A 27,706-nucleotide genomic window follows, 5' to 3' on the forward strand; every position below is an offset into this window, starting at 1 on the left:
TATCAGGTGTGCTTGGTTCAGTTACAATGTTGCTATGGTATTCGAAGCAAAAGAGAGCATCAAGAGGAAAATCCAAAACAAGTTTAAGCCTAACATGCTTCCTATGCATAGGAATCTTGTACACAAATAAATTCATGAAGAACAAAGTGACAAGCATAAGAAGATAAAACAAGAATAACTTCAAAAAATTTAGCATATAGAGAGGTGTTTTAGTACCATGCAAATTTCTACAACCATGTTTTCCTCTCTCATAATAATTTTCAGTAGCTTCATGAACAAACTCAACAATATAGCTATCACATGCAGCATACTTTTCATGATTTCCAAACACATAATTTTTATCAAGTTCAAGAATAGTGGAATTAAAACTTTCAAACTTTCTTTTATTAATAATATAACAAGGTAGTTGATCAATCTCAATAGATATGAGACTCATAGAATAAGTCAAGAACTCTCCAATCCCATTTTCATTAGTAGTACAATTAATATTATCAAGTAACATAGGACCATCATCAAGAGCTTTATCATAAACATTTGCTACGCAAAATTCTTGAGTACCATGCATTTCGACATCAGGAACAAACAAAGCATTATCATAAGATTTATCAAAGTAGCATGGATTATCATATATAACAGTAGCATAATCATTCTCACAAGTATTACTCATAGGTACTATTTCAAGAGAATCCACAGGAACATAACATTCAACCTCTTCCGGTAAGCATGGAGGACAATCAAATAGTGTAAGAGGTAAAGAGTTACTCTCATTAGAAGGTTGACATGGGTAGCTAATCCATTCTTCCTCCTTTTGTTCGTCGCTCTCCTCTTCTTTTTCATCCAATGAGCTTTCAGGTTCATCAATTTCTTCTTCCACCGGTCCCTGCAAATTGTGAGTGAATTCTTGTGCATTAATGTGTCTCTCTTTATAATCAAGGATATAAGGATTCCTACTGTAGCATTCTATGCAAGAATTAAGGATAGTAGAGACATAATCTTTAAGGCCCTTACAAACAACACAAGTTTCATAATTCTCAACCATGAAGGATTCTATCTCGGAGGCTCCCATAAATAAGACAAATTGTTCTACCTCCTCGAACCCATAATGAATATAGCAATTCCGATTATAGTTCTTAATTAAAAATTCCTCACTAAAGCCACATTGAAATTTAAGATGTTTAGTATCCTGTTGAGAGCAACGAGTTTATATCATGGCGTTCAAGCAAGATTTTAGCAATTGTATTCAATTTTTCTATCATAGCACTCATTATTTTTCCAGTTCTTGATTCTCTATAACAATTATAACATTCTATAAGCTCCAAGTAGGTTGTTGGTTCTCCCATAACAGCAGTTTTTTATTTTTTGGTTTTTCAAATTTTTATGGATTTTTGGGTATATGAGACAAATAAAACAAGACAAAAATAAACTAAGCAAAAGTAAACTAAGCAAACTAATACTAGACAGAAATAAACTAAGCACAAATAAACTAGACAAAAGTAAACTAAGCAAAACAAAATAAAGTAAAACAAAAACAGCGAGAGAGGTAGAGTGTACTCCCCAGGTGAACTTATGAGTAGAGCTATGCCTCCCCGGCAACGGCACCAGAAAATAGTCTTCATGACCCACAAGTATAGGGGATCGCAACAGTCTTCGAGGGAAGTAAAACCCAAATTTATTGATTCGACACAAGGGGAGGTAAAGAATACTTATAAGCCTTAACAACTGAGTTGTCAATTCAGCTGCACTCGGAAAAACACTAGTAGCGAGGGTGATGTGAAAGTAGCAGTGATATGAGAGCAGTAGTAACAGTAACACAGCAGCAGTAATAGTAATATGAGAGCAATGGCACCAGAAAACAGTTGACATGTAGAACAAGTATATGATGATGGTAACTCTCCAATAACAAGTGTTGGGTGAACAAATTACAGTTGGGCAATTGATAGGATTGATAAAGCATTAAGAAAGAACATCAATTCATTAATCATGTAGGCATGTTTTCCGTATATAGTCGTACGTGCTCGCAATGAGAAACTTGCACAACATCTTTTGTCCTACCAGCCGGTGGCAGCCGGGCCTCAAGGGAAACTACTGGATATTAAGGTACTCCTTTTAATAGAGCACCGGAGCAAAGCATTAACACACCGTGAAAACATGTGATCCTCACATCACTACCATCCCCTCCGGTTGTCCCGATTTCGTCACTTCGGGGCCATTGGTTCCGGACGGTGACATGTGCATACAACTTGTAGATACAATCTAAGCAACAATTATAGAGCTCAAATCTAAGATCATGGCACTCGGGCCCTAGTGACAAGCATTAAGCATAACAAGATTGCAGCAACAATAACTTCACAAACTTTATAGATAGACTAATCATAATGTATCATCCATCGGATCCCAACAAACACAACACCGATTACATCGGATGAATCTCAATCATGTAAGGCAGCTCATGAGACCATTGTATTGAAGTACATGGAGGAGAGAATACCGACATAGCTACAGCTAGAACCCGTAGTCCATGGGGGAACTACTCACGGAGCATGGCGGAGGCGGTGGCGTTGATGGAGATGGCTTCCGGGGGCACTTCCCCGTCCCGGCAGGGTGCCGGAACAGAGTTCTGTCCCCCGAATTGGAGTTTCGCGACGGTGGCGGCGCCCCTGGAGTCTTTCTGGAGTTTCGTCAATTGGTACTGCGTTTTTAGGTCGAAAGGGCTTTTATAGGCGAAGAGGCGGCGCAGGGGGGGCACCTGGGGGCGCCACACCCTAGGCCGGCGCGGCCTAGGCCTGGCCCGCGCCGCCATGTGGTGTGGTGGCCCTCTGGCCCCTCTCCGACTCTTCTTCGGTGTTCTGGACGCTTCCGGAGAAAATAGGAGGTTTGGCGTTGATTTCGTCCAATTCCGAGAATATTGCCCGAACAGCCTTTCTGGAACCAAAAACAGCAGAAAACGGGAACCGGCACTGTGGCATCTTGTTAATAGGTTAGTTCCGGAAAATGCATGAAAACATCATAAAGTGCAAGCAAAACATGTAAGTATTGTCATAAAACAAGCATGGAACGACAGAAATTATGGATACGTCGGGGACGTATCAGATTGTTACATGAGTTTCTCTCATCCATGCAACGCCCGTTATCCGTCCCCGTGCCTACAGTATTTTAATCCTGCTGTTTACTAAAATCACTACTGCTGTTTCCGTTACTCTGCTGCTGTTATTTCACTACTGCTACTACTATAAAACTGTTACTACTGATAAACTCTTGCGAGCAAGTCTGTTTCCAGGTGCAGCTGAATTGACAACTCCGCTGTTAAGGCTTTCAAGTGTTCTTTGTCTCCCCTTGTGTCGAATCAATAAATTGGGTAATACTTCCCTCGAAGACTGTTGCGATCCCCTATACTTGTGGGTCATCAAGACTATTTTCCGGCGCCGTTGCCGGGGAGCATAGCTTTATTTGGAAGTTCACTTGGATTGATATTGTTCGCTGCAAATTCTCCATCATGGGTAAACCTCGCGATACTAAGGTCGCCATATTACCATCCACTACAAGAAAAGGTACAACTCGGAGTACCTCTGCTGCTCTTGATTCACCATCTGTGATTGATAAACTTGTTTCACCGCCACATGCTTCAAATGCTAGTACTTCTGCTGAATCTGAAAACTCTCATAATATTGATAATATTTCTGCTGTGCTTGATGATAGTGGTTCATTGGGAACTTTTCTAGATGCTAAAATTGCTAGGTCTAGACAAATTGAAAATGCTGAAACTCCCGATGTTACTACACCTGTTAATTCACCCGAACTTACTCTAGTGATGATCTTGATGAAGATTATGTGGAACTTGATGATGATTTTATTGAAAAATGCCATGCTACTACCGATGCAAGAAAAATTAAAAAGTTGCTTGCAGAACATACTTGTTAGATATAAAGCTGTCTCCCGATCCTAAATTTGCCACATCTCCTATAAACATTAAGGATAAAGATTATGATTTTTCTCTTGATCTATCTCATATAGCTATTGTTGAGAAAACACCCTTTTGTGGTACTGAAAAGGAAAGTGCTGTTGAACACATGACTGAGTTATCTACTTTGAGCAGCTTGTTTTCTGATGATGTTAAGAAGCGTACTTACTTTGTTGCTAAAATCTTTCCATTCTCATTAAAGGATGACGCTAAAACTTGGTATAATAGTTTGCCACCTAGTTCTATTAAAAGTCCAAAAGAATTGCTTGTTGTTTTCTTTCGGAAATACTTTCCTGCTAGTGCTCAACATGTCTGCTTTGCGGAGAGTTTATAATTTTGATCGGGGAGATGAAGAGAAATTGCACGAGGCTTGGGCGAGATTTTGCTCTCTTATTAGAGCTCGCCGACCATGATTTAGAAAAGCATGATTTACTTGATATATTTTATAGTGGACTAACCATTGAGTCTAGGGCATACCTGGATAGTTGTGTTGGTTGTGTTTTCGGGAAAAGAACTCCGAGACGACGCTGAAGAATTATTGGCTAAAATAGGCCGGAATTATGATGATTGGACTACGCCCGAACCAACTCCAACGCCAATAGTGAAGAAGAGGGGTTTAATTAAATTGAGTGATGAAGATATGAGGGAAGCCAAGAAGTCTCTCAAGGAGAAAGGTATTAAATCCGAAGATGTGAAGAATCTACCTCCTATAGAAGATATATGTGAGATAATTCCCCCTTCATCCATGATTGAGGTAAATTCCCTTCAACGCTTTACTAGGGAAGATATTCCGTATTCAAAACCTCCTGCACAATGCTTAGATGAGTTTGATAATTATATTGTTAAGCAAGAAAATTATAATATGAGAGTAGAGAATCATCTAATGGAAAATTCTCAAGCTATTAGTGAATTGCATGAAAATTACAGTTGGGCAATTGATAGGATTGAAATAGCATTAAGACAGAACATCAAGATTATTAATCATGTAGGCATGTTTTCCATATATAGTTATACGTGCTCGCAATGAGAAACTTGTACAACATCTTTTGTCCTACCAGCCGGTGGCAGCCGGGCCTCAAGGGAATCTATCGGCTATTAAGGTACTCCTTTTAATAGAGCACCGGAGAAAAGCATTAACACTTGGTGAAAACATGTGATCCTCATACCTACGCCTTCCCTCCAGTTATCCCGATTCTTTGTCACTCCGGGGCCTCGGGTTCCGGTCATAGACATGTGCAAACAACTTGTAGATACAATCTAAGCAATAAGTATAGAGCTTAAATCTAAGATCATGCCACTCATGCACTAGTGACAAGCATTAAACACAACAAGATTGCAGCAACAATAACTTCACAAACTTTATAGATAGACTAATCATAATGTAACAATCCATCGGATCCCAACAAACACAACACCGATTACATCAGATGAATCTCAATCATGTAAGGCAGCTCATGAGATCATTGTATTGAAGTACATGGGAGAGAGAGTACCAACTAGCTACAGCTAGAACCCGTAGTCCATGGGGGAACTACTCACGGAGCATGATGGAGGCGGTGGCAATGATGGAGATGGCTTCCGGGGGCACTTCCCCGTCCCGGCGGCGTGCCGGGACAGAGAATTCTGTCCCCCGAAACGGAGTTTTGCGATGGCGGCGGCGCCCCTGGAGTCTTTCTGGAGTTTCGTCAATTGGTATCGCGTTTTTAGGTCGCAAGGGCTTATATAGGCGAAGAGGCGGCGCAAGGAGGCGCCTGGGGGGCCCACCCCATAGGGCAGCACGCCCCCCCTCCAGGCCGCGCCGGCCTATGGTCTGGGGGCCCCAGGCCTCTCCTCCGACTCTCCTTTGGTGTCCTGGTCCGTCTCGGTGAATTATGATGTTTGGTCTTCGTTTTGTCGAATTCCGAGAATATTGCCCGAACAACCTTTCTGGAACCAAAAACAACAGAAAACAGGAACTGACACTTCGGCATCTTGTTAATAGGTTAGTTCCGGAAAATGCATGAAATCATTATAAAGTGCGAGCAAAACATGTAGGTATTGTCATAAAACTAGCATGAAACATCAGAAATTATAGATACGTTGGAGACGTATCACCATGCTTAGATCTGAAGGCATTAAAGGAGGATCTAAAGTGCAACTTGAAGGTGGAGGAGTCAATAAGTACTTCAAGATATAGAATCCTACCAAAGGAGTCAAACACCACACCTACCATGGAGTAAACCTAGATTAGCAGTAGAAGGGAACTAGCTCCCTAAACCTAGCTCCTAAATTAGCTAGAACCCAATCATATCCTCTTTAGCTAGTCAAATTCTCCATAGATAGAGTTCGCGATAAGATTAGACTACGAGTCGTTCTTCTGGAGTTTATTTGCAGTTTTACCTCATTGTAAAGTAGGAGGATATGCTGATCTTCTGTAAAAAGTCTTTGTGTAATTCTATAGACATGCCTTGGACCCGCACATGTTTCTGTTGTACCACTCTGAGGGATGTAATACTAGTGGAACGGTGTTTCATTGGTGTTATGTCAACGACTTGCATACTACACCATGAAGTGGTATGCTGGGTCACCACAATCACTGACAATGCAAAGGATTATACTTTCAAGGATCATCTGGCCATGACCAAAAACCCTATTATCTCAGCTAGTCAATGTAATGCAATTTTGCACAAGGGTACTCATGGATTCCTGATACAGTTGTTCCATTTAACAAAAGAGGTCAGTAGGAATACTGACATTCATCTCTTGCCGGCCAAAGTACAGTGGTTGTTGAAGGAATACCAAGACATCTTTGTTGCTCCTTCTGGTTTACCTCCAGCAAGAGGTTGTGATCACAAAATTATTCTGAAGGAAGGTACCTCTCCTCCTAATACCAGACCTTATAGGTTAACTCATAAACAAAAGGACATTGTGGAAAAACTCATCAAGGAAATTTTGGCACAACAAGAAATCAGGCACAGTAGCAGTCCTTATTGCTCCTCTGCTATTGTCGTGGCAAAAAGGATAAGAGTTGGAGACTCTGCAATGATTTCCGACAGCTGAACGCAATTACCATAAAAAACAAATACCCAATACCTGTGATAGAAGATCTCCTTGATGAACTTAATGGAGCTACTATCTTCTCCAAGTTGGATTTACGATCTGGTTATCATCAAATCCGCATGAGTGAAACTGATATTTGTAAAACAACATTTCAGACTCATACTAGCCATTATGAGTATTTAGTAATGCCCTTTGGACTTACAAATGCACCTGCCACCTTCCAAGAATTAATGAACATTGTATTTGCACAATTCCTCAGAAAATTTGTGTTAGTGTTCTTTGATGATATTCTGGTGTATAGCAAGAATGAAGAAGAGCATGTTCAACACCTACAGTGTGTGTTACAAGCCCTGCGGCAGCACCAGCTCAAAGCTAAGATGTCCAAATGTGTTTTTTGCACACCGCAAGTGGAGTACTTAGGCCACATCATTTCTTCTTCTGGAGTGGCAACTGACCCCACTAAGATCGAGGATATACTCAAATGGAAAATCTCAACAACAATCACACAGTTAAGAGGATTTCTAGGATTGAACGGGTATTATCGAAGATTTGTGAAGAATTATGCTGCCATTTGCAAACCCTTACATGTATTCTTGAAAAAGAACTCATTTCAGTGGACTAGTCAACAAGAAGAAGCTTTCCAAGCCCTGAAAATTGCTATGACTAATCCTCCTGTACTTGCTCTTCTGGATTTCACGTTACCATTTGTTATTGAGACAGATGCATCTGGTTATGGGCTAGGAGCAGAAATTCTTATGCATCTAGGTCGAGCGTTGGCTTTCCTCAGTAAAACATTGGGTGTCAAAGCTATTGCCCAATCTATTTATGAAAAGGAAGCTATGGCAATCCTTGAAGCTTTGAGAAAATGGAGGCATTATCTGTTGGGTAACCAGTTAGTAATCCGAACGGATCAGAAAAGTCTAAAGTACCTATCCAGTCAGAGATTGCTAGAAGGAATACAACATAAATTAATGTTGAAGCTACTGTAATTTGATTTCTCTATTGAATATAAGAAAGGCAAAGAAAATTCTGTAGCAGATGCGTTGTCTAGGAAGGTGGATCTGTTACCTACTGAATAGTGCCAAGCAATCTCAGCAGGCGTTCCGAAGTGGATTGTGGATATTGAAGAAACATAAAAATATGATACTCACTGTATGTCCTTGCTCCAGGAACTAGCCACAAACCCTACTGCCAAACCAGAATACTCTTTGCCGGCTGGAATATTGAGATATAAAAATAGAATTATGGTTGGAGCCACAACTAACTTAAAAGAGAAGTTATTCAAATCTTACCATGATTCTATATTTGAGGGAATTCTGGCCAAAGAGTGACATTACATCGATTGAAGCAATTGTTCTATTGGCCACGCCTCAAACAATATGTTGCCGAAAAGGTAGCTCAATGCCCTGTGTGCCAGATCTCAAAAACAGAGCATGTGCAGTATCCTGGTTTACTGAATCCCCTCAATATTCCTAAAATAAAATAGTCGGAAATTAGTATGGATTTTATCAAGGGGTTACCCAAATCTCGAGGCAAGGATGTCATCTTGGTGGTTGTTGATAGATTGACCAAATATGCTCATTTCATCCCATTATCCCATCCCTTCAAAGTGCACCAAGTGGCTACATTATTCATGACCCACATTCACAAATTACATGGATTGCCAAAGGTGATTGTGACTGATAGAGACAGAATTTTCCAGATCAACCCGTGGAAAGAGATCTTCTCTGCCTTGCAAGCGCAACTGAATTTCAGCACAACCTACCACCCAGAAAGTGATTGTCAAATCGAAAGGGTCAACCAATGTTTAGAGCAATATCTGAGAAGCATGTCTTTCAGAGAACCAACAAAGTGGGATGATTGGTTATCAGCTGCGGAATGGTGGTACAATTCGTCTTATCACATTGCTATCAAGACTTCTCCTTTCCAAGCTCTGTATGGCTATTCTCCTCCTCAAATTGGCGAATTGTTCATTCCTTGTGATGCTTGTCCGGAGGCAGCTACTACTGTGCAAGATCATGAACAGATGATGAAATCCTTGGAGTACAACCTCAAGCAAGCCCAGAACAAGATGAAAAAGTATGCTAATATGCAGCAAACTGAGCGAAACTTTGATGAAGGAGATATGGTCTACCTCAAAATCCAGCCATATAGGGAGACATCCCTGGGACTAAGAAATTTGTTGAAGCTAACATCCAAATACTATGGACCTTTTCAAATTTTGAGCAAAGTGGGACGAGTGTCTTATAAGCTCCAGCTACCATCATGTACCAAAATACATGACGTGTTTCATGTCAACCAACTGAAAAAGCATTTGGGTCCAGCAGCAGCACCAAATCCGCACCTGCCCTTGCTGACTTCTGAAGGTAAAATCAAAACTTATCCCTTGGCTATTCTTCAGCGCGCAGATAGATACCTCGTTCTGCATGTGCTTACGAGGTAGCTGTACCACAATGGCTCATACATTGGGAAAACCTCTCCGAGCAAGAGGCGGCCTGGGAGGATGCAAAGTTCATTCAAGCTACTTTTCCTCATTTCAAGCCTTGAAGTCTTGACTTCAGTGGGCGGTAATGTCAGGATCTTGGTGTGTACTGCACTCCGTCAGTTATCCAACGGCAGCCACTGATTGCACAGCCAAGGATCCAACGGCTCAGAGTTCTAGTTACCATTCTTGTTTATGGTCGTTTTAATGTATTAAGCACTATGATTATTGCACTGAGTGCAGCTTACTGTAATGACTAATTAATCGCGGCTCCAGCGTACTCCTTATAACCTGGAGAGAGGGTGGAAGGGCGGCGCGATATATGAAAACCCTAAAATATTTCCCTGATGTTGTTCTTTCGTTACTCCCAGTTCTTCAATATTCTTCTTTAGATCTTGATTTATCCTTCCAGTAGATACCTTGTTGTGTTCTCCCATGTCTGGATCGTTCCTCCCTTAGAAGGATCCTGACACCTGGCCGCCCGACGCCGCTCCTCCCCTGGCCTCCCGACGCCGTCCCTTCCCTGACCGCCGACCGCCACCAGTCTCGCCCAATGCCCACCACCTCCGGCGAGCCACGACCCGCGACCAGTTCTACTCGTACGTGCAAATCGAGTTGAAGGACCTGATGGATTTTTGGTTACTGTGTTTGAGGGCCTATTTGCAAAAAAATGCTTCACCTATCTCATCTCATACATGTGCCTGCCAAACACCATCTCATCCAATCTCATCTCAGCTATTACATGTGCTGCCAAACAACATCTCATCTCATTTCAACTTAGCTAGGGTCATCATGTATGAGAAGAGATAGTTATTCTCGGTTGCCCCGGGCTACCAAACACACCCATAGACTAAGGTTTTCCATCACTCCCTTGCTCCTTTTTTATGGCTTACCGCTCTCCCTTTTTTAAGTATCTATCTCGGCTTGCATTTTGGGGCGAGTACTTGCAGATTTTATTGTAAACTTGTCGTAATGTAACTACTTGTAGTAATTTCTCTTGCATCACGTGTGTGATTCGTCACACACGTCGTGTAGGAGGGCGTCTCAACGTCGATATTGTGCGAATTTGACAGGATCGTTGGAATCCTCATGGAGACACTGTCCGGCGCCATGGTGGTATCGATGGTGGCAGGGCTATGCAGATCTATGTTTTGATGGACCAACGGTTGATAGTAGTGACTGCTTCTGTAGTATGTGCATGAGGTGCTTGCTAAGTATCTACTATACCAGATGAGCGCTCCTATTTCGCTTAGTGGGTGTCTCAGGTATGCAATGTTTCCGGTTCCTAGTTGATGGAAGATTTTCATGCTTTCAAGGAATAAGACTCTGTTAGCATGATATTCTCTCATTGTCATGTTTGTGGGTGTTGCGTGGTGGCTTCCGATTGTTTAATGTATGTTTCTTACTTTCTTGTCAAACTTTTGTTGTAACCCAGCAATCCAAACCAAGTTGTGTGAGTCCAAACCTCACCTCATCGTCTTGTCAGCCGTCTGTTCAGTGTTCACAGAAGCCCAACCCAACAATCCAGCCCAACTAACCCAGCCCAAAGCCGTGTGAGTCCAACTAACCTCATCTCCTCGTCAGTCGTCTGTTCGCCACCGCACTCAGACAACCTCCGGCCTCCGCCTCCAATGGCGCCCATGGCCATCTCCACCCCTCTCGCCGTCCGCGCCTCTCCCTCCCGCCTACACTCGCACAGGTAAACAGCCCCTCTCTACCTCCACAGTCTCTCCCGCTTTTCTAATCATCGACTGCTCGTTTTCACCTATTCTTTGCCCGCTCTCCTTTGTGTAGGCGGAGTGGAAGCAGTGCCTGCCCGGGCCTCCGAGGTGAGCTTCTTTCTGTACTTTCGGTTGACATCTGTAATTACATTCTTCTACAGGCCGGGTGGAGCAACGGATTAAGTTTGTGTAGGCGAGCACTGTTTGGAATTGAATCGTTTGATTTGATCCGGGTTCAGTAAGGTGTCGTAGATTTTGGTCATTGAATAAATTGACTGTGCATTGCATAAACTGAGGATAAAATTGTATAATTCAGCCCTATACACTGCGTAATCATTTAGCTTTGCTGTTCAATGAATAGGCCGATAACCTTTGAGTTGTTTTTTTGCTCTGCCTATTTGAGACGAGATCTTGATGTTTAGACTTTCGGTCTCTCATAGAGAGTAGAGAACTTAGAATGCTGATATTACGTGAGAGTCTGTAGCCCTAGAGTGCTGAATTTATTCCTAACATCAACAGTTTGAGTTCATTTGTACATTACTGTTTGGGCCTAATTTCCAGAATGCATCAACAAGCCTGTGTACATGAAAGAATATGTAGCCAAAAAAAGATATCAGCATTAGTGCATATTTCTTCAATTTGGTCTTTTTTCGAAGTTGGTTTATGGCCCTGTAGCAGGTTGAACTGAAATATGTAAGATTGCAACTGTATTAAGTAGACAGTGCAGTGTATGAGCACGAATCGGCATTGTTTGAAGAGGAAGTCTGTCTTTAGCGTTGATGACTGATGACTAGCACGGCAATATGATGCTGCGGCTCGTTTTGGGGCTGGGCTTGCAGCCTTTGCACCAAAACAATATATGCTGACAAGTTAACTGACCTGACTCAGCTAGGTTGCCAAAGCTGAGTTTAGCCGGCCGATGCTGATCTTCGTTCGGATAATTTGGAGTAAAAATAGTCTAAACAGGATCTCTCTTTCTTATTTATAGCAAATCGTATTAGGAAAGGTTTTTTTTGGAGTTGGGGTACCATATAAGCAAAAGGCTTTTAATTTTTTTTCACGCTATAAGGATTTCCCAACATCAACATTTTGAAGTCACTTGTGCAGTACTGTTTAGGCCTAAATTTCAGAATGCGTCAACAAGGGTGCGTGGATGGAAGAATATCTTGCAATAAAACATATTGGCACTAGTGCATATTTCTTCTATTTGATCTGATTTAGATTGTATCTGCATTAAGTATTTATTATACACATCAGTGTATTAGCATATATCAACTTGGCTTGAAGAGGAATTCCGTCTTTAGCATGATGACTAACATGGTAATAATAATATGGCTGTTCTGGCTTGTTTTGGGGCTGGGTCTGCAGTCTTTGCACCAACAAGTTGCTGACTTGAATCGGCAAGGTTGCCAAAGCTGAGTTTAGCCAGTTGATGTTGATCTGTGTCCGGGTAATTTGGAGAAAGACTAGTCCAAACTAGATTGATCCGCGTTGGACCTCTCTTTCTTATCTATAGGAAGTTGTAATAGGAAAGGTTTGTTTTGGAGTTGGAGTACCATATAAGCAAAAATCTTTTACATATTTTATTGAAGCAATAAGAATTTCTAAAGTCAAAAGTGTTGGAATCGGAGCATCCCCCACAACAGACTGAGGTAAGTGCTGCCAGAGCCAGGAGGTTAATGCAAAGTCCCTTAGATATCCATATAGCCCTAGATCCCGACATCATGTACCGCTGGCCTTCTCGCAATTCTGAAACCCAAGCCACAAATAATGGAGAACATTTGTGTCCTACATTCTTTCACACTATTTTTCTGTGTCCATTTTTTCTTCATTGTATTATACTATTATTGTCAATGGTTAAGTTTCTGTCTCACTCAAATTGTACATATAGGACTGCAAGTTGTAACACCTGGTGTTTCTGCACGGTTCAATGAGAGGATACACTGTCAATCTTATCTGAGGTGATGTATTTGAAGCTACCATGGTTGACCTTGTCTATTTTTAATCTGGGTTGCGTATAAGAAGCCTGGCTATTTATTTTTCCAGTCCTTACTGAAGTGCACCCGTAACATTTAAATTATCATCTATAGGCAAAATACAATCATGGCATCACAGAGTGAAAATCCACCTTTAATGCCTGCTATCATGACTCCCGGTGGCCCTCTTGATCTGGCAACGGTACTGTTGGGAAATCGTATAATCTTCATTGGTCAATATATTAACTCACAAGTGGCACAGCGTGTAATATCACAGCTTGTCACACTTTCCGCTATTGACGAAGAGGGTGATATTCTGGTTAGTGTACATTTGTTTTTATTTAGCTTCATAACAATATTTGCCTTAATGTGTGTACCAGTTTTTTTTTTCTCTATATGCTCTTTTACATCATTCAAGTTATTTCTTCTTCTTTACCAGATCTATCTTAACTGTCCTGGCGGAAGTCTCTATTCCATATTAGCAATTTATGATTGCATGTCCTGGGTACGCCATCTATAATCATTTTACTCCATATGATTAAGATTTATGTTGTTGGCACTAGAATCATCACAAATACAGCACAAAACATTTTTGTGCCTTCTGTTTATAAATGTTAATCATATGAGTAGGTGCTTACATGTAAACTGCAGTTTGCTTTCAGTATTAAAAGGAAACCATAATGCAACGCAAAAGCTACTCTTAAAACCATGGTAGTGCTTAAGAGTTTTATTCTTATAATGGCTTGGTACAGTTGTTGCTGGCCACACTTCATTTCCCAAATCTGATCTAGCCTTAAAAGCAGTCTTTTTCGGCTGGCCGGGACAAAAGTGTTTATATCTTGTACATACATCACACATGGAGGTTCACCGTTATTTCCCTTGCTTTCTTTTTTTTACTTTATTTAGCCTCTTCTTAGGGCGTATATTGGATTTTCTTATATTGCACCCGAGACCCTTATATTTGTAATTAGTAGCGCAATGTCATTGCATATATATCATGGGAAAGTAAAAAAGGACAACATATTAGTGCTGTAAAATGACGAACTGTGAACTTAGGCCCAAAACAGGAAAAGACGGTGTATTCCAAACAGCGTTCACATTGTGCTTGGTAAATCTCTACTACCAGACATTCTTATTCCTACATTCTACAATTGGTTATCACTCTCTAAACGTATTATATTATCTTGCCAGGATAGCCTCCCATAGGGATTTGCATGCCCGTGATATTGCATAACGCTCGTACAGTCGTATATTGCCTTACAACTTGTGAGAAATACTTTTTTGAACCTTCGGTTAGCAGTCCCAAACTTAAAAATGCTGATATAAACATTTTTTATTACGAATCATTGACATGGATCTGACTTGTTTGTCATGAAGGTTTAATTTATAATTTTTCCAAATGAATTTCGGTGGTGCATTTAAATTAGCTGTGTTTCTTTACAGAGTGTTTTTCTTTGCCATTCACCAAAGACTTGCAGCATGTGTGATAAGTAGACCCAGAGAATTAGTTTCATTTTGATGCTCTATGCCAACGCCTGAGATATTTGTGTGTGTTCCCACAAACAGATCAAACCGAAAGTTGGAACAGTGTGCTTTGGTGTTGTTGCTAGCCAAGCAGCGATCATTCTCGCAGGCGGTGAGAAGGGAATGCGCTATGCAATGCCTAATGCTAGAGTAATGATTCATCAACCTCAAGGTGGATCAGAGGTACGATTATAGCGGGATTTAATTTTAATCTTCTGTGACTATTTGACAGTTACCAGCATTGAAGTTTGCTTTGATGCTAACGATTGGGTCACCTGCAGGGTAACACAGAAGAGGTGAGACGACAAGTTGAGGAAACAGTTTATGCTCGAGATGTAAGCCATTTTGTGACCACGAACAAGTCTATTACCTTATTTTGGCATGTTTTCTCCTCTGTTTCTTGAGGAAGCAGTGTCAATTTCGGCTGCGATTAAACTAAAGCTCCTGAAACCTTGTGCGTGCAGAAAGTTGACAAAATGTTTGCTGCTTTCACGGGGCAACCCGTCGATATGGTGCAACAGTGGACCGAGAGGGATCGCTTCATGTCTGCCTCCGAGGTAAGCTCTCCTTTACGTAACAGAAGAAAGCAACCTGTGGTGGCAAACTATGAAATTTACATTTGGCACTCTGTTTTACCCAGGCCATGGATTTCGGACTACTCGACGCACTGCTGGAAACAAGATTGTAGGCGAACCCCACAGCAAATTGGAGCTCAAGTTAGATGCGTACATGGTTGCCAATTTCGTAGGGATGGCTAGAAGATGGAATGTCATTCGCCTCCTGTGGATTTTGTTGCGGCTGCGAGCGAGTCGTCGTAACGCCAGTGTCAGCTAAGGAGAGTGTTCAGTGTAGACCTAGACAGTCCTTCAGGGTGTGTAGACCAAGGCGGGCATTATGACACGGCGATCGCAAAGGAAGGCAGCATGTGGCGTGCAGAACAGTTTATGTATGTTGTACGATGCTCTGCTGATTTCTGAGCTGTTACTCGGTGCGAAATGTTGTGCCAGATCGTTGAGAGAGTCTTTATGTTTAGCTCGGCTTTACATGTGCTGTTACTCTACTGATTTTAGTGGTGTTATTCTGAGCTAAGTTAGCCGTGCTTTTGTTTGTCCAATGTTTAGCCGTGTTTTGAGCATGTCATTGCTGCACAACGTGGGTATGTGCTGCCTGAATGCGGTTCACTTCGTAGAAGATTGGTGGAGAGGCGTGATTCAAAAACGAGGCCAAACAAATGAAGGCCTTGGCGTCCCTTGCGATGCTAGTCTCGTTGGAGATTTGGAAGGAGAGGAATGCTGTGTCTTTAGGAATCTATCGTCCACCGTCAACACGGTTTTCACGAAAAATCAAAGAAAAGATGGCTTCGTGGAGCCTCGCTGGTGCGAAAGAGAGTAGCCCTATGTGTTGTTTGCCTTGACTTTTGCCAAACTTGGATTTGTAAGACCTTCAAAAATATTTTTCTTAATTAATAAAATTAGCAAATTTTTTGAGAGTGGCAAAATGTAGGACGGGTTACATGTAGCCCGATTTTTTGAAAATTCGAAATCAACAATTTAAAACTTCAAAAAAATACGAATAAAAGTTCTAGATGTAGACAATGATTCATTTTATCATTGTGCCCACCGTTAAAAAACTAGGCCGAATTAGCAATTAATAGTCACTATTACGGGCCTGACCGTGTCGATTACCTCCAATCGCTTGTATTAATCCTTTAATCCGATCAATTGCTGTGATAACCCGATTACTATGAATCTTTCCCGATTAATTAGTCCACATTGGTAAAAAATGTTATAAAATTTTCAACGCAGATCGCCCGTCCATCCGCTACCTCATCGAAATCAAGTAGGTTTGCGAAGTTACAACTCGATTCTCGCCTCCAGGAGCTCGATTCCAATCGCCGTTGAACAATTGCTTATCGTTGCCGACCAGACCTTGGATACAAGATATCGACCGCCTTGAGGAGCTTGTCAAAGAGCTCCATGACAATTTCAAATAGGATAGGTGGCTGAGGTGCAAAAGGGGCAGTACCTTGGATAGGTGGTGGGAGAAGAGAAATTTCAGAGGGCAAATGAGGAAAAGCAAAACGAAGGAACATGGTGACGGCCGGTGGCTCCTTTGTCGATAATGACCTAGAAGTTTACATCATGGAGGAGACACGTACATGTTTTGATGGGATTTTGGACTCTAGAAAAGTATGAAAGACATATAGAGACCTATATACTATTTTTTCTTTCTTATATAGAAATGTTTTGGGTGCTAATCTGTGTAGCTTGCACCACCGATTAATAGCCGACCAGCTAAATCAATTAATCGTTTGATTTCAGATTATTTATTACCGAGCAGTTAACGATTACCGATTTTCTTACCATTGACTGTACCAAAAACCAATGTGAGATAATATTTCGAGTAGTGCAAAATTAACAAAATTGTAGATCTGAAATAGTGAACCGTGCAACTTTTAAAATGTCCTGAGATTCTCAGATTTTGTCATTTTCGTGTAGCCTAAAATATGGAGTATTTTGCTTTGAGATTTTGCAGATTTGTAGAATATTTCATTGACTATATCTAGATATTTTTCTAATTTTCTTTTGGAACCTTAAATTATTGATTCCGAATTTTGTAAAATATCGGGCTACATGCATGGGCACTATTTGTGGTTTCTGCAAATCTGTTGCCTTGCTTATTAAAAAAACCTTGTTGCAGTGTCAAGTATATGGTGTTTATCCACTACGTTTGCGCCGTGCCGTTCTGCTCCCAACGGCAACAGCTCAAGTGCTCAACCGAGCCGGTGGTGGTTCAGTATTTCTCCACTAATCACACCGCTGGCTGGCTAGTGGCACCGGATCGGAACCGGGCCCACACGGCCAACCTCACTAACTACAAAAACCAACCCCATCATCACATCACCGGCTCACTAAACACACTCCCGCCGCCCCACCACCGACGCACCATGAAGTCACTCGCCGGCGACAGCCCCACCTCCGCGCCGCTTCTGCAGGCGACCAAGATCGCCATCCCCGCCGTCTCCTCCGTCGGAGGGGCCGCGGAGGCCGCGGTCCTGGGCAAGGGGCGCTACAAGGTGTGGGCCCTCGCCGCCATCGCGCTCCTCGCGCTCTGGTCCATGTCCGCCGCCTCCGTCTCCCTACGCTGGTCCGCCGGCGACCTCGCCGCCTTCGGCTCAGGGGACCTAGACGCGCCGCTCCGGGACGACCTCGACTCCCTCGTACGTACGCTGCCCTTTTCCCCTACATCGTTTCGCTTTCGCACCCCACTCGCGTTCATTCATTACCTGCTAAATGCTTGCTGAATGGTCCGTCTCTGTTCGTACACACAATCGAAAAAAATGCGTGTCGAGGTGCACGCCTTACTGTTAGTCTTCAAAACACCGAGGCTCCGTCCGTGGAGAATCTGTTGTGAAAAACTGAAAATAGGCATCTGAACTTCCCCTCTTTACGACTTGAGCAGGAGATGGAGGAAAGGGAGAAACTGGTTGGTCGGATGTGGGACATGTACACGCGCACCAGCGACGAGGTACGCCTTCCACGCTTCTGGCAGGAAGCCTTCGAGGCTGCCTACGAGGAGCTTGCTGGTGACGATATGCAGGTCCGGGATGCGGCCATCTCTGAGATTGCTCGAATGTCTGCCCACAGGCTTGAGCTTGAGCAGCCGGTGAAGGCAAACGAGGTACGAAATTGACAGACTTCAAAACTTCAATCCCTACCCATCCTGACCATTAACTTCCCATCCACTGGAACTAGCAAAGCTTAAGACGACAACATCACAAACAGATTTGATTATGGAGCATAGCACTTGCATTCACTTGCCATCCACCAGAGTTGTAAATTGACCATTTCGTTTACCCTTGCGCATTGTTGCCTTTTGATGCTAACACCCGGCCGATTTTGGAGCCAGAACTCCACATTCTTATCATTTGCAACAAGATCTTCCCTCTGCTTTGCTCCTGCACATAGTGCAAGTACATCTGGATATGTGATTGTCACAGTGGCAATTTTTTTTTCCATTTCTGGTTCTTTGAATCAGTTGTGGACTGGTGGTGCCAGGATTATCATACCTTGTGAGGTCAAGCTTCACATATGAAACATCAAATTAAGCACATTAAACACGATACATTCGTGTATGGTCACCAGAAATATGTGATGTCGCTTCACACCACAGCCTTTGACATTGCTTTTAATCCTTCTAAAATAAGCTACTGTAAAAGCATCACTGTAAACCTAATGGCCATGCTATATATGGTTTGGTTTCCAGTCGAGCCAGATTGCAATGCCATTCTTCTAATTTTGCTTGTGTCAGTGTCTAGTCAGCCTATTTAAAATTTGGGTATAGTACCTCTACTTGTTTAGCAGGATTACCAAACCCGTCTAATTAGCTCGGTAAGTGTCCTGCTTGATCAATTTGTCGTATAAATGAAATATGAAAATGATCAATGTACACCAAGCTGTCAATTGTTCTGTCTGATCTAGAACCATTCTTGCAACTCCTAGAACTGTGTAGCGATTGCAAACACACAAAAAAAGCTTCCCAAAACTTTTTCAGAAGACCAGCCTGTTCACTGCCAAACTTCATTGACATTATATTGTATTTTACTAGTCGAACTATTAAGTGGCTTTCTCATTCTTGGTCACTATTTGCAGGTAGATGGTAAGGATAACATCAGGAATAATGATCATGGCGGAGTGAAGCTGTAGTTTCAAAACTGAAGATGCATCCTGTGCGCCAACAACAAATACAATATCAGAAGTTGGACTTTGAGGCTTCGATGTAAACTAATTTTTTTATGGGAGGATAATCAAAAGCTTTGCATGACATAAAATGTAAAATTGCCCCCCAGTAAAGCATTGTTCTTATGCCACGCATTGATTTCCTATGTAGTAACGCAGAATACATAGAATCTATTATCTCTGTTCCAAACGTCTTATATATTGGAACAGAGGGAGTAGCGTAGCAGACTTGTACTACTGCTTTTGTTTAAAAAATTGAATGTTTTTCTTTGAGAAACGTTTTACCTTAATCTCTCACGAACACTGGCAACTGTTTCGACTACAACCGGTTTTTTTTATTACCACCACTAGTACAGTTTGTTTATCTCCCACGAACCAGAATGAAGGAAAATTTACACAAAGTGCCAAACTTTCAACAAAGAACTTGACCAGCTTTACAAATTTGATCATAGGTGTCCAAAAATGATAGTAATAGTTTTCCCACATAGTGAAACATTGTATTGCTTGCATTTAGGGTAAATTTTTGCACGGATATTCTGTAGTTTTGGGTGTGGATTCGTAGTCTAAGGCCTGAGAAATCCTCGGTTGATTGATTGATGATGCAAAACAAAGTTCAAAATTACTCAAAACTTTATTGCAATGAAGATGCAGTTCTATCTAAGTGGTATTGGTAAGTGTCGCGGACTTCAGACCAGATTGTTCTTGGTTTGGGCCACTCTATTTGTTGCAAGTTATATTGTATTTCTATTCTTATAAGTTAAATTTATAGTCACATTAAAATTTTAATTTATATGGACATCCCTATGGCATGTTATGTCCCATATATACATCTTTTAGAGCATCTCAAGTCGCGTCCCTGTAGGCCGTCCGGCAATAGCGCCAAATCAAGCGTATAGGGGCGGCAACACTAGTAGCCGTTTATGAGGTACGCCTCTCCTTAGTCATGTCCCAATAAGATTTTTTAAATGATTCTAAATTTTATTCATACTTTTATATGTTACAAACTTGAAAGAAATTCAGCTAAAATTTAAACATAAACTAAACTAAAATCCGTTATCACCGTGGTGGTAATAGAACCAGCTGTACTCTATCTCCTCCTCGCCGTCCTTACGCCGCCAGGGCCTTCTCTGCCCCCTTTTGTGCCACCATAGTAGTCATTGAAGTTGATGTAGTTGTCCCTCTTGCATGCCGACCATGCAATGCTGGACAGGGGCACCGCCATCCCATTCATTTCATTGCGTGTGCTCGGGCTGTCGTTGGGGTCGGTGGAGGCTCGCAGCAGCGCCTACCTCTGGGCGTCCGCCAAACAAGGCTCCTCCAAAGACAATGAACAATGTGCTCATCAGCGCCTGACCCGATGATCAAGGCACATTAGCATGGTGTACTTCTCCTGTTTGAATCGGAGTTTGAAAAGCTTGTAAGAGCAATTGTGCAGGATGCAGTATAAAATCTCTATGTGCTCCCTCCTGCCTATGTTGCATCAATTAATTTGGGCCGGAGAGGGTTTTAAAATTTTCCATTTGAAAAAGTATACGCCATTTTGCAGCTTCGCCCCGCTAAAGTTTCGATTAAGCTCCACCACTGCCTATTAGCCCATTTCAGTGTCTTTTGTCATTCCCTTTTTTTCTTTTGACAATCAATACCACATATATTCATAGCAATAAATAGTACATGGTAGAGATACACAAGCTGTCTCCAATGATTACAAAATAAAGTTTAAAAGAAACGATTAAATTTTCGAGGGCTTCAAATTATTTCTTCTTCCATGACACAATCTTGTACTTATCTGAATGCAGCTAAAGATAGATATCAAATAGTAGACCTGTGAATACCGGCGAAGGTTCTTTCATAATTTTAATTTGAGCCGCAATGTTAAGGATACATGCACACACATAACTATTAATGTAGTCAATCAATATTGGTAAGAGTACCAACACTAGTACACCAGAAAAAATAACCGAACAACATGGTCAACGTCATTGGGAGCCAAGAGTACGAATCACCATTGTCGATGATGTAGCAGCCGTGATAAATATTGCGAGAAGACTCCTCGCGGCAACCATGAGAAAATATCCAAACCCAATATGACGAAGCAAGATCTGAAGGCACATACCTAGAGAACTGTAATCTTCCAACACCACCATTAACGTTGTGAAGGAGATCTCGCCATCGAACGAAGCCTAGAAAATCACTTATTATAGACGATAACATCTTCATTGAGGCGGAGGCCAAAATGAGATGAACACCAAAACCCTAATCTAATCTATTGAAAACACTACTTTTATGAAAAACTCTACCATAGATCATGTTCCCCCCGCTCTCCTGACACCGGCGAGACCGGCCGGAGGAGGGGGACCGATCTATGGTAGAGGCGGAGGTGGAGGCCGAGTTTCTTGAAGGCGGCGGCTAGGGGGAGAGAGATAGGTCACAAGAGACAATCCTTCAGAGAGTGCGAGTTGTCATTCTTTCCTTAGTTCCTTGTATGTAACCCACCAGCGGAATAAAATGGAAATAGAGCGGAGCGAAAGTCAAACGAAAAGAATGTGAAATAGATGACCGAGCGAAATAGATTGAGAGAAGTCCAATTTACCCCCCTAAACTTGTCTCAATGTTCAGATTACAACCCTCAACTTTACTTTGGTTCATTCTCCAACCCTGAATTCTATAAACCGTTCAGAATTGAACATTCTACCCTTTTTGACAAGTTTTGAACCGGGTTTTTCTTGCCAGTTAGCGTTTTTTCTCCCTATATACTGTGTTAACTCATCAACATACATCATACACGGTACATGTACTTCCTCTCTCTCCATATCGCATGATCACCTCATGCCTCATTCATGATTGTCTTCCTCCCTGGCACGAAGCCATGGCGACCACAGAGGGGTGCCTCCATCGGACAATAACACCCGATGCCCTCTACATCACCTGTCGTGCCCAGCCTTTCGCCAGCACGGGGCAGCCACCACGAAACGCAGCGAGCCGCGGGGGAGGCATTTTATTCCGGCGGGTGAAGAGTTAAAGATGGAGCATAGAGTTGAAGATGAAGAGTTAAAGACATAGAATACATGACGCACTATTTTACCAATACAATACATTACGTGACAAAAAACCGGCTTAAGACAATACAAGGGGTGATTCTGAGCCGTTTTTAGAATTCAGGATTGAAAGTTGAACAAAAATAAAGTTCAGGATTGTAAGCTGAACTTTGAGACAAGTTTAAGGGGTAAATTGGACTTTCTCAACCAGATTTTACTGGGCTCGTTTGAACTTTGAAGCGGCCAATGAAGCCACCGTCACAGGCGGCGCCGGCTCGGCGCCGTGTGTAGCGCCTCACCAAGAAATCGGGACACTGGTTGGAGAAGGTGACCGATACGGTTTGGTACCAGCGGTCCGAGTTCCGGAGGGATACAGGCAACCCAGATTATCCGGTAGTATATAGTACAGACTTGGGAGAGGGTTTCAAATCAGAGGTAGAAGATTGGGGAAACCTAATAGACTCGGCGGCGATACTAAAACTAGGCGACGATCTGCTAACTAGATAAGCCTAATACCATGGCGGCAACGCTACGATTGGCGACGAGAAAGATCTGCGATCGCTCCTTTGAGCGATCGCAGGCGTTTACGACGGCCATCAAGGATAAACAGCGGCGGCTGCTACCAAGGATTAACCATGGCGGGAGCTTACTTCGCCGCTTCAGCTCCTCCGAATCAGCAAATGTTCTTGGTAATAATAGCAAGGTATGCACACACTCTTTCTTGGCCGTGTGGAATTAGCAAATTTAGATCCAGGGTTGGTATTTCTTCCGTTGTATATACCCTGTTCTATGTTTCATGTCATCGAACCGAATCCTTACTTATCTAAATTTCTTTGCGTGGCCACTACAGCATTTATCAAAAAATAATGTAGAGCAAACGACAACCCTTGCCACTCGAATCCAGGAGAAGAAACATGAGCTGCTTCATCTGCTCGGACAGGCAGAGCATCCGAACTGCGCCATGGACTTGGAGAATAAGAAGCTGCTCCACGTGCTTCGCCAAGCCCCTGGTCCTTTACCAGGGTAATTAATCATCCTATTGCATTACTGAGCTTTCAGATATTTTTCGTGTCATCTTCTGAATGAGTATATATCTAACGCTAAACTTTTCATTTGCAGATCAGCTTTTGAATTTATTGAGAATAATCTAGGTAAACTAACAATTGCGACGGCTCTTGGGACTGTTGCGGTCATTCACGTGGAGACCGAGTATATATTTCCTTTTTATGATAGGGTGATGCAACACTTTTCTTCTGAGCAAACAGAGTGATCAACGTTCATATGTATATGATTTATCGGATATAATAGATGTTGACATTTTCCATGTTAGAAATGATAAAGTTGTATAATTTATTCATCTATGTGGTATAATTGAACTTGGAAGTACATACACCTAGGAGTATATGGTCATTTCCCTATATATGGACGTGTCTTTAAACAATGGTTATGACGAGGATACTTTAAAATATCTCATTTATTGTAGTTTAGTGCGAGTTTGATGTTTCTGTCTACACTAGATTTTTGGGCGGCGCGTGTTTTCTAGGTTTTGCTCTGATAAGTAATTTATATATAGAATGTTGTAACTAATATACATGGTATACAACAATCAATAAAATGGCTGAAATGAAAAGGTAATAAACACCCGTATAGCCATCGTAGGAGTGAAATTCCGGGTAGGTGAAATTCCAAAGATTCTTGTTCCATTAGAAATTGAGAAATAGTTCACATATGATCATCACAACTGTCTAATTAGGTATCCCGTCCACCTTTGGTGGCCGCTTCTGGCTCTTCCTCGTGTCCCCGTCCAGCGCATGCTCCTTGTTGCACAACCCCGTACATGTGTTGTGATTTGCATACAATGTTTGTTTGATTTGATAATGAAGTCGGTAGCTAAGGGCATGTCTAACAGGCCTCTCAAACTGCGTTCACCCCGTATAATTCCGACGAGATGGGGGTGAGCGCAGTTTGGGCCGTCTAGCAGGCCCCGTATTTGGGCCAGCCCGTATCGGTGGAATACAGGACCCAGGAAAACCACACCAACGCCCCCTACAAATACAGGGCGAAGGTGCGAGTGGGGTCGAACCCCTCACTCGCAACCCTAGCTCCGCCGTGCGCCGCCGCCTCCCCGCTAAGTTCCGGCGAGAAATTTCGCGCCGCTCGTCTCCGCATTAGCATCGTCGCTCGCCATGTCCGCACGCCGCAGCACCAGAGCGTCGCCCGCCTCCGGATCAAAGCGGTCCCGCTCGCCGGACACGCTCGAGGAGGCGTGGCGGCGCCAATGCAAGCTGTCCGCCGCCGGGAGTCGGCGTCTGACGTGCAGGTACGCTGGCTGCCTCTACGTGCCGCTGAAGCTCCGCGAGTTCGCGGCGGGTGGGCGCTGGTACAAGGCAGATCCGCCCCTCAAGCCGATGAGCGGCCCCGACTTCGAGAAATGGCGCGCCGACTGGGAGATGCACCGCCGGTCGAAGGCGGCATGGGACGCGCAGATCGGGAGCACCAACGACGGAGGAGCTCCACGAGCGGGCGAGGGGGAAGAGGAGGGGGAGGAGGGGGATGACCCCCTCTACCTGCAGGCGGTGGCCGCATCCAAGAAGGATGCCGCCGAAGCTGCTCGGGTGGAGGAAGATGAGGCGGCGGCAGCCATCATCGCCATGAAGGAGATGGAGGCGCGGGAGGCTGCCGCCAGAGCGCCATTCGTCATCCTCGACGAGTAGATAGGTTCGTAGAAGTCGCGATCCATTAGGATCGCGCAATTTTGTATGATCCGTATGTATGATCAACTATGAACTATGATGAACTATCGAACAAATTTCCCGGGGTTTGCAAATTTCAAATAAGCGGGGTGGAAATACGGGGTCTGCTAGACGGAAGGGTGCTTGCGTGACCAATTTTTTTGATACAGGGCCCTCTACTCGCGTTTTACAGGGCAGAAAAGTAGGGGGGCTGTTAGACATGCTCTAACTCATGGCATCTTTGCGTCGCTCCCTCTCTTGATCTCACTAGCGACCGGTTGAACCACGATATCAAGATTCTTTTTAGACGGAAGGCTCGGAATGAGCCCGGTTTTAAATTAATGAAGCTATCAACCGGCTAGGAGTTACACCATGAGTTACAACACACGCGCGTCAAGCGCACACCGCAAACCACAATAAAAGGCAACACAAAATGTAGGGAGGAGCGGCAGCGGCGGCGCGCCGTCGACACGGTCTGGAGGTTTAAGATGAAGGGCTTCTCAAGGATCTCGTTGTAATTTTCGTTTTTCTTGAGCTGCTTTGTACTGTTCGGTGTTTCTTTTAATACCAATGTCCTATTCGCAAAAAAAAAAGTAAGCCGAAGTGCCATTTGATCCATGAAGAGTAAGCCTTGTCTTCTGCTGTACCGGAGCGATCACGACCGTGTCCATGCCAGCAAACCTCCACCGCATTAAGACTGTAATCCAAGGGGGAACTCAACGACCGGCCGGCCACCTAGCAGAGCTTGAGGAACCAAAGGAGAGGGGTCTTGCGGTTGAAAGGATCGTATGCCGCACCTAGAGGGGGGGGTGTGAATAGGTGCTAACCAATTTTTAGTTCTTTTTCAATTTAGGCTTGACACAAAGGTAAATTCTCTAGATATGCAACTAAGTGAATTTACCTATATGACAAGGATATCAACTAAGCAAGGTATAGCAACGCAATAGGAGATAGAGTGGGATAGAGGTAGCGAGAGTGGAGCACGCGATGACACGGAGATGATTCCCGTAGTTCCCTTCCTTTGCAAGAAGGTACGTCTACGTTTGGAGGAGTGTGGTTGCTACGCAAGCCAAACCAACAGCCACGAATGCTTCACTCAGATCTCCTGTGAGCAACGCCACGAAGGCCTAGCCCACTTCCACTAAGGGATTTCCTTGAGGCGGAAACCGGGCCTTTACAAAGTTCTTGGGGCACACATCCACAACCAAATTGGAGGCTCCCAAATCTGTAACAACACAACAAATCAACAAGCATACATCAACAACAACAACTAGGGATCCAAAGAGGAACACTAGCAAGGGGGCCCTCAAGCATAAGAGGGGAAATGAGAAACGCTTCGGTGAGGATGTAGATCGGGGTCTTCTCCTTCGATTCTCCAAAGCACAAGTGATTTGGGTGGTTGAGGGAGGAGATCTGGCTATTTTGGTGTTCTTGGTGGCTCAGCAATGGAGGATGAAGATCTTAGGGTTTGAGCAAGCTTCCAAGGTAAGTGAAGGGGGGTATATATACCCCACCTACTTTTCTGCCCGTTGGAGGAGAAACGCCGGCAGTGCCGGCCTTGAGACGCCGGCAGTGCCGGCCACTTTTCTGATACTGCAGATCGACAGATAGGCCGGCAGTGCCGAGCCAAAGATGCCGGCAGTGCCGGAGTGTACACACCGGTAGTGCCGGCCCGGAGTGCTCGGCGGTGCCGGCCACGGCCGAGGAGACGGCTTCTTCCTTCTTTTCTTTTCTTCCTTTTTGAGTGGGTCGAGATTTTCCGTGGTATCTTTTCCATAACTGTAAACCACTTAGCACACGGTTAAATTGTCACCGGTGTTGTTAACAAACACACAAAACTCAGAGATCATGAAATGTTCTTTCAATCTCCCCCTTTTTGGTGTTTGATGACAATACCGGGATTTTGCAAAGAATAGAGCAAGAATATCTATATGTTTGGCAGCAGAGAGAAACTCCCCCTAGATGTGTGCATGCGAGAAATTTAGTGCAAGAATATATATGCACACATTAGGTATAGAGCAACTTCAACTAACAAGATAGTAAGCACAATGCTCATAAGTCATAAAGCATAAAATGTATGGGAAAAGATAAAAGATGACAAGTTAAGATCATACCTTTTCATATTGACATCCTTAACATTTCAAGACAATAGCCTCAATATCATGAACAAGAATCCCATAATCACATCAAGTATCAATTTGAGATAGATCCATAGACAATATGAGATATAAGATGATCATACCAATCCATGATAATACTCTCAACCATATAGAATACCGAAACCATAGCAATAGTTCACCACACATAGGACACATAAAACACAAGATAAGGTTCAACATAATATAGAAGATAAAAGGAGGACACAAGCTTTAACGGAATGATAAAAAGCAAATGCTTGTGCCCTCAAACCTCCCTAGCAAATCCCGTGCAAGTCCTACTAGACCTTCTTCTCCCCTTTGGCATCAAGACACAAAAAGGAGAAAAGAAGCGATGCTACAAC

General features: G+C 43.1%; 2 protein-coding genes across 2 annotated transcripts; both read left to right on the forward strand.

Annotated features, from left to right (window-relative positions):
• Positions 1-11,052: 11,052 nt before the first annotated feature.
• On the forward strand, positions 11,053-15,518 carry LOC124702642 (ATP-dependent Clp protease proteolytic subunit 6, chloroplastic-like). The gene is made up of 9 exons (XM_047234803.1): positions 11,053-11,178; positions 11,274-11,308; positions 13,092-13,161; positions 13,291-13,495; positions 13,616-13,681; positions 14,743-14,883; positions 14,982-15,035; positions 15,165-15,257; positions 15,341-15,518. Exons 1-9 carry the CDS (start codon positions 11,111-11,113, stop codon positions 15,386-15,388), a joined length of 780 nt encoding a protein of 259 aa, XP_047090759.1. The 5' UTR covers positions 11,053-11,110; the 3' UTR covers positions 15,389-15,518.
• A 2,129-nt stretch (positions 15,519-17,647) lies between these two features.
• On the forward strand, positions 17,648-19,488 carry LOC124698574. The gene is made up of 3 exons (XM_047231059.1): positions 17,648-17,920; positions 18,163-18,381; positions 19,353-19,488. The coding sequence occupies exons 1-3, from the start codon at positions 17,648-17,650 to the stop codon at positions 19,404-19,406; spliced, it is 546 nt and encodes a 181-aa protein (XP_047087015.1). The 3' UTR covers positions 19,407-19,488.
• Positions 19,489-27,706: the final 8,218 nt, after the last annotated feature.

This window comes from Lolium rigidum, chromosome 3, assembly GCF_022539505.1.
Source record: "Lolium rigidum isolate FL_2022 chromosome 3, APGP_CSIRO_Lrig_0.1, whole genome shotgun sequence".
Lineage (NCBI taxonomy): Eukaryota > Viridiplantae > Streptophyta > Magnoliopsida > Poales > Poaceae > Lolium > Lolium rigidum.

What these genes read in the sequence shown, in the direction of transcription:
- LOC124702642 (XM_047234803.1), top strand. Translation starts at nt 11,111, where the DNA reads ATGGCGCCCATGGCCATCTCCACCCCTCTCGCCGTCCGCGCCTCTCCC. An exon ending in TCCCGCCTACACTCGCACAG is followed by an intron (nt 11,179 to 11,273) that starts GTAAACAGCCCC and finishes TCCTTTGTGTAG; the next exon opens with GCGGAGTGGAAGCAGTGCCT. An exon ending in CACTGTCAATCTTATCTGAG is followed by an intron (nt 13,162 to 13,290) that starts GTGATGTATTTG and finishes TATCATCTATAG; the next exon opens with GCAAAATACAATCATGGCAT.
- LOC124698574 (XM_047231059.1), top strand. Translation starts at nt 17,648, where the DNA reads ATGAAGTCACTCGCCGGCGACAGCCCCACCTCCGCGCCGCTTCTGCAG. An exon ending in GGGACGACCTCGACTCCCTC is followed by an intron (nt 17,921 to 18,162) that starts GTACGTACGCTG and finishes CGACTTGAGCAG; the next exon opens with GAGATGGAGGAAAGGGAGAA. An exon ending in AGCCGGTGAAGGCAAACGAG is followed by an intron (nt 18,382 to 19,352) that starts GTACGAAATTGA and finishes CACTATTTGCAG; the next exon opens with GTAGATGGTAAGGATAACAT.